This window comes from Ostrinia furnacalis, unplaced genomic scaffold, assembly GCF_004193835.3.
Source record: "Ostrinia furnacalis isolate ACB-3 unplaced genomic scaffold, ASM419383v2 OfSCF7339, whole genome shotgun sequence".
NCBI lineage: Eukaryota > Metazoa > Arthropoda > Insecta > Lepidoptera > Crambidae > Ostrinia > Ostrinia furnacalis.
This window is the reverse complement of record NW_021137578.1, coordinates 257,638-269,124: the sequence shown is the minus strand read 5'-3', so window position 1 is coordinate 269,124 and position 11,487 is coordinate 257,638. Positions and strand designations below refer to the sequence as shown.

Below are 11,487 nucleotides of genomic sequence, written 5' to 3'. Positions count from 1 at the left end.
CATTCCTTCCAGATAACATCTCGAATCCTTTTGTGATTATTGTGTTACTAATGCATCGTTATGTCACTTTTGCTTTTTGAACGGCAACGGCGGTTTTTACGGAGGAGTAGGATGACCAGTTTTTGTTAACGGCCGCGGGACGCACGCAGTGGAAGGGTCGGGTGATCGGGTCGGGCGGGCCCGTCATCCGTCATTCGACGCCGCGCGTTCCTCCGTTCCACGCGTGTGATCGCCCTCCGCCGATGAGGCCCGCGAGTGTTGTGAACAACTTGTGACATTCACGGATTACTTGTGCTCATCATGGGTGGACTAGTGTGGTTCTTAGTGATGTGCGCCGGCATAGTCGCCGCCGACAGGAAAATGACCATCGCCGAGAAACTTAGAGAAGACGCGGACTTGTCACAGGTATTTGAAACTTTCGAACGCTCGGAGTTACTTTGTTTACAGTTTCAACGCTCTTTGCACTCTTTGCTCTACTTTTGATTCTGTTGTTTATAGTTGGATTATTTAAAGTAACTGTCAAAACTGCATGATTTTTTCCAAGCAAGTCAAAATAGTAAAGTTAATCAAAGTGCTAATTCACTCCCAGTTTTCGCATACCAAACTAAGTAACAGTTTTACAGTTTTATATTCAAAGTCTCCGCATAGCTTCGAGTGACTATTTCCAGTACTCATATAAATAAATTACTCATGCAAGACTAACCTATAATCGACTCTACCGGCTCTACGTCTAGTTACGCAAGTTTCTGAGGCTTTTCGCATTACCGCAGAAACTTGACCGCGAGTTAAACAACGCTGTTATAATAATATGAGTTACTACTGCATTGTTTCGATGTGCATAACTTAATGAAAGCAGGTGTGTTTAATTATTGCAAAAGAGATTAGTAATCCCTGGCCATCTGGCGCTGGACAGTGAGTCACTTGTTACCGTGCACTTTATAGGCAGGAGGGGTCAAACCTTAGGTACTGCTAAACGGGTCCCTTCTACTTTTCCCCATGATTAATACGCATAATTTTCACTTGTTTTGCATTCATATTTGCATGTTACTTAGATTTAGCCTTTGATTGCCATATTAATGTACAAAAAGTAATGAATGACAAGAAAATAATATAAAAGGGATTTTCAAACCGGTTTTTCTTATAGGATGATGCCAATTTTCGTAACCCGAAGTGAGTAGGTAATAGATATGATTCTATTTATGTGAACTGCTTAGTGTTTCGTGGATACAAATTCCAAATCCTTCGCTGTTTAATAATGTGCTTTGATATTCTTATTAGACTTTCCTACGAATTGTATCGAGGAGAGTCTGTTGGGAACTCTTACATTTCTAGTAGGCATTGGTCTTTAAATCCTCGTCAAAAACTGGGTCGATTGATTGGATATCGGTAATCTCTTCGTCTTTTTCAGTGGAGATCAGTGTTTGAAGAACAATTTTCTGTAGCTATAACGACAAAGTACCCTTAGCACACCGTCTCAAAATTCCATCATCAATTTTATTCAAATTGACTTTTGAGTTAGTTTCTAACAAGACGGCTAATCATCAGTTCTTGTTACATATTTTGTCATTTTTCTAAATGCGTATGAGTAAATCTTTTTGGAACGAGTACCAGACTCTATAGGTATAAAGTATAAAGAAAATAAGGGGTACTTTCATTCATCGTTAATAAGAGACCGACTACTCTCGACGTTTAAACGAGGCTTATTTCGCTGATTTGCTAACTGCTGAAGTTAATAGAACAGCTGAAGCTGCAGCGAAAGAGCATAAATCTATCAAAAACCATTGGCCATTATCGTGCATTTACTAAGGCTGGAATGCACCATCTTACTTTAACTTTAAAAAACGTCAAAAATCTGTCAACCTCCATACAAAAAACACGTGTTATCGTTAAAATTACGGTTAAAGGTAGATGGTGCAACTCAGCCTTAGTGCAGGTACAGCAAGAATAACTTTATTCAATGGCCAATTGAAATCTTTATAACGGCCATTTTGTTCTCTAAGCTCGATTTAAGCTCGTCAGAAATTCGTAGTCCGAAAGCAGGGCTGTATCTTACTTAGACTAAGTAATTGGCTAGGAAGATTATACGAGGAAGCTAGAGGTCCGGATAATATAATACTATAGGTCTATAAACTTATGTGGGCAATGAATTTTTAATAACTACGAGTATATCCTTCTACAGACTAGTACATAACTGTATCCTCTTAAACGGACTGATAGAGAATGTCACATTTTAACTTTACATGAAAAAATTGATGTAAAGTTAAAATACACGCGATTTAATAGATAAATAATGAATTCTAAAAATAAATAAATGATTTGGGTATGTATTGTATTGAGTGCTACCATAAAAGCTTTTAAGACTCATAGGAGTGGGATTTTAATAAAAGCTTGTTTAAAAACCAAGCTTTCAATGGATACACCGTAAGCTCAGAGATTTGATATCATAAAATATTAATAAAGTTTGTAGGTGTACCTGCTAACTTCTTAATTGAAACTCTAATGCTGGTTTTAAATTATCTTGATTCTTTAATTTACAAATTCAAATTCTTCTTGCAAAAATTATAACTTAAATCTTTTTAATTTTTTGCTATTACGGGATAAGTTAATTGGTTATTTTTATCGTGAGGAAGAAGGTTATTATTTAATTTTATCTTGATTAAGGTGCTGAAATAAAATAAAACAAAATATTTTAAGTACATACTATCAAGAAATAGTAGGTATGTTCCTTGAGTAATAAATAGTAACTTTATTTATCTTCCACAAAGATCAATCACAGAGATATTTTCAGTATACATGATACCAAATACCAATGATAGGTACCTTTAAATCCTATGTGAGAACCTCTTTGTAACAGACCTTGTGTACTTTACACAAGGTGCATTACAGCATACAATAAAAATATTGTTTCTGGAGGAGCTTAATAATGAGGAAACACACTTTAGTTTTTCTTATTAAATAAGGAAAGGCTTATGAAGCCTTTTTGCTGCTGTCGCATATCATCTCAGCAGGATTCGTTCCCGACTATTATTTATCTCCTGACGTTCATTAAGACTCAGATTAAGTGCGGACAATTTTCTTAATATAAGAAACCAAGAGATGAAACCTTGTTTATGCCACTCGACTCATTTTTTGCACACTGAATCTTTTCCTAGAGCGATATCCATTTTTTGCGCAATAATAAGAGCGTGCATAAACGGAAATAAATGACCACTATTTTCTTCTGTGCCGTGATTTGATGGGGTTTGTGGTACTTTGAGGTACCCTATTAACATCAAATGTAGGGCACATAGCATCATGTTTGCTTAGTTACTTAGGCGTTTTGACCTCAACTTGGCTTAACCCACATCGGGATAATGCGGGTCCCAGGACGGACGTGTTTGTACTTGTACTTTGTTTTCTTACAACGGTGTTACATTAATTTTCTCGTTTTATATTTGTATAACGTAATCTTATGGCCTGTGACAAAAAGGAATAAACACAAACGGACATGAAAGGTAGAGTTTTATTTGATTTTTTCCTGTGACACTTATTACTTTGTTGGGAATACTGCAGCAGTACTTTGTAGTGACGTTTATTGTTATTTTGTTTTGTATTAAACTGGGATCACTCGTCACCAATGAAATAAATTAATTCGTGGTGTAGTGCTAAAAGAGTGAGGCTCTCTCGACTACATAAAGTTCTAAGCTCAATTCTCTGGTAGGTAGGACAATACACAATGTAAATAGATGTTTATGTAGCTACCGTATGACTAAGTCTGTATGCAATGTTCTCTAAATGCTATCATCATTGCACAATTTTTACGTTTCTTAAATTGTTCGACTAATATTAAAGGGATCACTGCAGGTGTATGTTACATAATATTCGTCAGTTGTTTTTTGTAAATGATGGGTAGGTTGGACCCATTTGAGTTTAAAAAATGTCGGGGTTCCGTACGACGATGACTGTTGGCAATAAACGGAACAATTTTAAAAACGGCCTTTGTTTTAAAATGAGATGTTATGAACCCGTGGGTGTGAATCGCGGTCACCAGCGGTCGGGTACGATTAACCTTGATCACTGTAAGTGTGACTGATTGCCTGGGTCCAATCTGAGCCCAAAGCCTGACGAATTATGAATCAAATGTTGGATCGAGAGCAAAATTATTGCCTATTACAACGTTAATTGGATAGAGAGTAATGGAAACCTCTAATTTGCAGGCCGTTAGTCATTTTGCTATCGAGGGTCGGAATCGAGGTTGGTACGAGTAGCATTAATCCCACAGGTTCGTTTCTTAGTTTGCGGGACCCTACTAGATATAGGCGGGTCCGGCTTTGAACACCTGCCGCATTAGAGGCGCGTCCAGTAGACTAACGCGTAATTAGTGTTAAGGATTCAAAAACTCGAAGTTTTTTTACTTTAACTTAATAAAATGAAATACGTAAGTGAATAAATTTTGCTCGTATAAACACATTTCAGTCATTAATAATGCTTAAGATGACATCTCTTCGAATTTATACACCCACCCAGCCAACTACATATGTAGTTTAGCTAGCTTTTCTAGATACAACCAGATTGTGTATGGGCGTCTGTCTTCGAAAGCCCTGAATTACGTATTATTTTCCAGGTGAAAATTGTATAAATATGAAGAATATACCTGAAAATAATGTGGATATCATTGTCACACGATAGTTTCAAGCTATAAACTTTACCAATGCTGTTATACGCTGTCAAATGGTCGAACATAGTCAACCATAGACAGAATCAAAGTTAATTGCAATAAATAAAATATTGACTAACATCTCCTACATCTGTGAAACGACTTGTCGTGCAGTGGAAGGCACAAGAGCACGTGGTCGCCATGCGTCGGACTGATCAGGTCAAGGTCAAAAATGGTCTATTCCACGCATAGAGCATGAAATCGCCGTGCCGGAGCTGGCGGCGCGGGCGCGGCGATTCCATGCTCTGTGATTCCACGTATGAACAAGAAAGGCCGCAATACGGGAAGAATGGCGACGGATTGTGAAGCTTGCCATCAAACCAGGTGTGACGACCACTCACTCACTCTATCAAGAGTGTAGCGAAGAAGGAAAACCATCCGTACTCAAGTTCGTGGGCACTGCCCTATTTCATACGTGGACGAGGGGAGACCGAGGAGAGTTGTGACATTGTCGACGTTTTGGAAATTATTAGTGTCCGACCGAATATAGATTTTCAGCCGAAAACGGAAACGAAAACGAAGCTTCGGCTGCAGTCTCATTTTCGGCCGAAAACGAAAACGAAAACGAAAATGACCTTCAACTCTCAAATTTCAATCTGAATAATTATGTAAAAACTTTGAAAACCGTTATTGTTTTGACCAAAAACATATTGACGTTTGACAGTTCATTTTGATAAGGATTGATTTAAGAAAACCGGCATTAAAACACAAAAAAATTAATCATGAATTCTTAGTAGAATATTATTTCCGGTGTATATTGAAATATTGGGAAGTGAAGAAAAAATAAAGGGTGTCCAGTGGGAATTTTCCAAATAAATTAATGATTTTTTATTATTTATTACTAATGCAAACTGGAGTTTAACAATGCGGATTTAATTTTTAAAGGCAATATCTTTTAAATGATGCCCGTTTTACTTAATCTTAGGCACTCTCACAGCCGGATCCTTACATTCGCAACTATGCGAGAGCAAATCGCGCTAATAATTTTCCTGCAACTTTACGGCGGATATTTTCTTACAGAACCTGAATGATTTAAGGATTTTTTGCTGTAAACTTTTGACTTGAGATATCCCCACAAAAAAAGTCGCATGGTGTGAGATCTGGTGACCGAGGCGGCTAGGGTATGTCTCTGTACTTGCTAATCACTTATTTGAAAAAAAAAAAGAAAAAATAGTCCTCAGTGTCTCCATCGAGGTGCTCTCCATGTGTGGGGAGACACCTTGCTGAAATAGAGTTACGTAGTTGACCGGGATGCAGTTGCAGTTGTGGTATCAGACATTCATCGATCATTCGACAATACTTTTCAAATTCTTATTGCTCAACTGCGAACGCTCTGTAGGCTCCCGACCATTGACTCATGGCGTATTTCAAATCCGCATTAGACTCTATTTTGAAACAATTAAACTTAATGAAAACTCTTTGGTTTTATTGTATTCAATTTTGAACTTGGAAAATTCTCGCTGGACACCCTTTACAACGTAACCTCACTTCACAACTTCAAAAGAGTGTGACAATACCGCGTCCGTTCAAGTCTGTTTGGAACCATGAGTGCACCAGATTCACTCCCGAAGATATCGTAACGATAAACGTCACCATCTTATTCACGTATTTCTGATATTCGGTTTGGCCGAAGCTTCGGCTGGTTTTTGGCCGAAAACGAAAATATGGCCGAATGTCCATTTTTTGGCCGAAAATGGCCGAAAACGAAAACGAAAACGAATATTCGGTCGGTCACTAGAAATTATTACACTAAAAAAAATAGTTTGGCTACTGCTTACACAAATGAGTGACTAGCGAAGTGGAGGTTACTACTACTTAACTAGGTACTATGGTTATAAGGAACTTTTGTAAAAAATAAAAAAAGTATTTTTAGTGAGCTAAACCTGGTTTGGTTATAGGTTAACTCCAGTTCACAAGTCACTCATTTGTGTAAGCAGTAACGAAACATTTTTTTCAGTACTACTAGGAAGCTCATTGCAGTGTGCACTTTTAGTTCAAGTCTCAAGCTAACAAATACGCGCTGTTGCGAGCTCGCCGAGAGTTAATAGGTTTCCAAAAATCAACAACGTGATGGTGTTCCCTACTAGATGTGCCTCCATTGTGCACTCCCCCTGACAGGCCAGAGCGTCGTCTATCCTCCGGACTCGAGTGCCTGTAATTACTCTCTTCTTACTCCTCCGAGCGGAACACAGATTAACGATTTGCTGTAAGAATAAATAGAAATAAAATAAATAAGGAGATGGCTCGACAAAAAAACAATTAGAGGGTGTATAAAAATAGTTGATAGTCTACCTAAAGATACCATTAATACGGTTAATTCAGAATTGAATATAGAACATAAGTTTTTTCCTGTACAATACTATACTTTTTTACAGTATGAATACTGTTTGAGCTAGAAACCTGACTTAAAATTTTACTAATGTCAAAATTATGATTTAAGTTCAACGGATTTTCATTTGTTTCATTGCATGATAAAATAATAAATGTACCTATGGTTAACAAATCTGTACAGTAAGTAATTAGATTAGAGCATATTTATTTTACGTATCTACAACGTACAAAGATAAATAATTTTATGTTGATTTTCTTTATTTTAAAAACAAACGGCTTATCTCTACAGTTTACTGTCTTGTCATTAACCATACTTATAACTATCTATCTATGTGCATTATTCTTAGTTAAAAAATACCAATTTGATAGCATAATATGGACTTAACTATCTTTCATTTACATAATTTGAGATGTACAAATATTAATTGTAGTTTTAAGAGCAATTTTTATGATTATGATATTAATCATTATTGATTCCATTGACCTTCGAGCCGTGATAAGAGAACAATGTATGATTTACTACGGGCCAAAGAATGTCAATAGAAAGAAAGAATAATATCAGATACAGAGGTAGGTACAGACGTACCTTGGGGACATTACTATACAAAAGCCTATTATTCTCCACGTTTGTGTATGTGCATAATAAATATTGCTTTTTGTTTGCGACATACTGACTCGCATTTTGTTCAGACAACAGCAAACCAAGCTAAACACTGTGTATCTTATGTGGAGGTGATAGATGCTATTTTACAAAAATGAGTAGCATGACCTGCAGAGTACCTGACCTGGTTCGTTTTGAAATATTAATCTATATCTGTAACATCCAAAACAGGAAGTTTTGACAATGGAATTGTTTCGTCACTTACTGATACAATAATTCATAATAATACAAATAGATGGTTAACGCCGCAATGAACCAGTTGTTAAAGAGTTAGGCTGAGTTGCACCAATTTACTTTTACCGTAACTTAGTTAGGCAAAGTTATTTTCGTATATTTATTTTTAGGCTCACAGGGAAGTACGCATTGCATGCTCCAAGGACCTTTTTGACCCAGTAGATATTTATAACACATGAAAACTCGCAAGCACATAAAAATGGGGTCAGATTGCTACTTTCCCTTTTTATCAATTCATGTTGTCCGTTTGTAGAGGGACCGTGACAAAATAAAGGACAATGTTCGTTCTCCATACATTGTTCGCCGTTAGATCAACAGTGCCGAAATAATACTTTCTAGGTTCTAAATGACACAAATCTTTATGTAAGAACAATTATTCCTGGCGGACCAATTCTATAAACTTATTGATAGCAAAATTGTTATCATAACCTCTTACTTACTAGTATTGTATTATATTATTTTATGCACATCGATTTGGGAGATGTTCTGTATTGTAGTTGTCGCAGCCAAATTGTATTATAATATTGGACGGGTTTTGGAAATAGCTCGGCGTTCCACTTTTATGATTTACTTACTTACATTTTGCACGTAAATAAATAACACGAATCCTATGTTTACTTTCCACTCTTGACATTTAACACGTGACTTACCAAACTAACTATCTCCATGGTTACCGTCTTAGTCTATGCATGACTAGGGATTGAACAACTTTTAATTGAATATTATTAACAATTCTCGATAATTATTATCGATTGAAAAATATTCGGTATTTAAATCGAAAGATATATTCAATTTTATCAATATCAAAATATTCAATTTTAATAATAAAATAAATATTATTTACTACCACCTATGAAATGTTCTAAAAATTGCCTGGAGCGCTCCCCCAATCCTGGGTTTTCCCTTTCCAAGCTGAGAGGATATCATTTTGGTTCTATCGATACATTATAAAGGTACTTAATATTTGAAATGTATTACCAATTATTGTTATAAGCATTTTGAGCGAATAAAACTTTCAATTCTATTAGAACTTTAGACATTTCTCTCACTTTAAGCGGCATTGGATTTTTCATCGAATTTTGAAACTGTAACAGATATATTAAAGATGATCCCATATTGTTGTCATTGTCTATATCAGTGTTATGATCACAATTCTTTTTATTTTATTCATGACCTTCGACCAGTTGGACACATTAGATAGCTTCTTGTAGTATCGTGCAATATATTTTTAACTTTTAATTAAAATCTAGTCGTACTGTAGCAATTTGGACGATTTATTTTATTTACAAGATCGGTATCTTATTGTCTATGATGACCGCAGTCAACATCACTATTACATGGATTCCTAACAATGAAGTACGGCATTGCCTTGTGCCGATTTTACATAGATTTTATCGACACAAATTATGGAACTTCATAGGATATGGAGCAGGCCACGCCCTAAAATGTCCGGATGTCGTCATAGTATTATGGAATACATATAAAATACTTTTATTATTTCATTTTTTAATCCTCAAGTGTCCGTTACAATCTAATTAATATTCAAGTATTCAAAAAGTAAGAGATTAATTTTGATACTTTACTGCTGTGCCCAGGAATCTAAGGCGGTTTCTGACAATGTCCTTTAATTTGTGATCACATTCGCTGTTCTTTTGTTTTTTTTTTTGCAATAATGTGATACGGAAATTCTTTGGATATAGTCAGTTATTACACTCGACAGCAAATAAATCGCACCACACGCGACGCGAACTTTAAAGATTTTCTTTTGACACAATAATGGTGCCCCAACAATATTGGTGTTATTTGAAAGCCCAATAAATATCCTTAAAGAAAAACATATTTAATTTCTTAATAAATGATTAACATATACCATAAATGTGACTTGAAAAAAGACCTCACTTAGGGTTCACCTCTGGGATCAATTAGACCAAATTTTATGGTTATAAAACCAAATAATGATCACACGTGTCCTCTTTAACAGATGAATAGCGATTAATCCCAACTTAACAGTTTTATAGCCATAAAAGTTGGCTCAAGCGTAACTATCTATATTTTGAAGAAGTAACTCTGGATCCTTCTAAAGAAACATTTTTGGGGTAAAAACCTTTTCTATAATGAAATGAAGTTTAGAACTAGGCTTTTGAATAGTACCAATACAATATTGGTGTCAAGTGGGGATGCATACGTTTGAAAGTGCTTATTATCGGGTGGTGCGATTTATTTGCTGTCGAGTGTATTTAGGGCTTGTTAAAGAAAAAAAAAACTGTAACTTACGCACAATATTTTCAACTAATACTTACTTAATGTCCTTTATTTACATAATAAATCTTTACATTAAATTATAAAAGGTGATGAGGGTTGAAGTGTGTGATAAACAGTCCAAATTGGTTGCTAGTGTACCTATCTAAAATAAAGTCTTTTAATGAGTAACGATAATGTCTCATGATTAGCTATCAAAAAAATAATCTTTCCCCGAAAAAAATATTTAGGTATAAGCCTAATGACTTTTTCGAAGAATTATCTTATTCTATTTTGTCCAAGCAGCTTTTACTTCTTTGAAGTTTATAAGTATCGATACTTTTCGTAAACGTTTAATTTACATTTTTTTACCTAATTTGAGTGATTTATTTAACAAACAATGTATATGGGGAAAATAACATTTTAAAATTCTATCAAGAATCCATTTAATTTCATATTTCTCGGGTAGTAACACACCTAAGTTGTTATAATCCTGTCTCTAACACACTTCACTTCGTTTCTGTCGCATTCTCTATTAGGTTTATCCGCTTTGGAGACTCGAGAAAGTGTCGACTTAGTTTTATATTTTATATCTTAATAAAATAACTAATATAATTTATCAACGTCGTATTTATGGCGAGTGCAATAAAGTTTTCATTTTATAGCAGTTTACCAACCAAGATGGGCTATTTAATTGCAAAATGAAACTGATTAAAAGTAGAGACTGGAACTTTGTAATTTTACAAATTGGGGTGACTTTAAGTCTTTAATGTACCAAGTCACCATCAATAGGTAAACAGAAGCATACCAGATAAATATTATAAGTAATCCAATTTATTTATTATGTAATGAAATATGTATAACGTGCGCGGATTAAATGAAACGCAAATCAATGAAGTGGGTGGATCATAATTCACGGTCATGTCATGAACGTTAAACTTGAAACCCGGCAAACAAAGTGACCTCTATTGCCAATAACGGCAGACGACTGCAAATTAAAAGGAAAGATACAAGTCGACTTACATAAGAGCAGTCGGTCTTAAATGATTGCATCCGCTTGCCTCCATCATGGCAGTTTTGTGGCCCAATTGCATCTCATGCGTTCTTGAGAACCAGCTATTTATAGATCATAAACCAGTTTTGACTCTATACAAATATTTACCTTACTGCTCTAGACAATGATATCTTTGGATGCGATAATGCTGCAACAATGTTAGGGTTATTGAAAAACATTAAAAGTCTAATACTCAAGCAAACTCTACAAAGCTTTCAACTACACTGGTACCCTATGAATCCCATAAGATGGAGTAAGTGGATCTTTGCATGC

At 35.4% G+C, this 11,487-nt stretch overlaps 1 protein-coding gene across 1 annotated transcript in view; it reads left to right on the top strand.

The window, feature by feature from the left end:
- Positions 1–300: 300 nt before the first annotated feature.
- Positions 301–11,487, top strand: part of Fas1 (fasciclin 1 Fas1 domain-containing) — a 56,321-nt gene continuing 45,134 nt past the window's right edge. The window contains exon 1 of the mRNA XM_028319927.1: positions 301–405. Within this exon, the coding sequence (XP_028175728.1) occupies positions 301–405 (105 nt within the window). The remainder of the gene's footprint in view (positions 406–11,487) is intronic.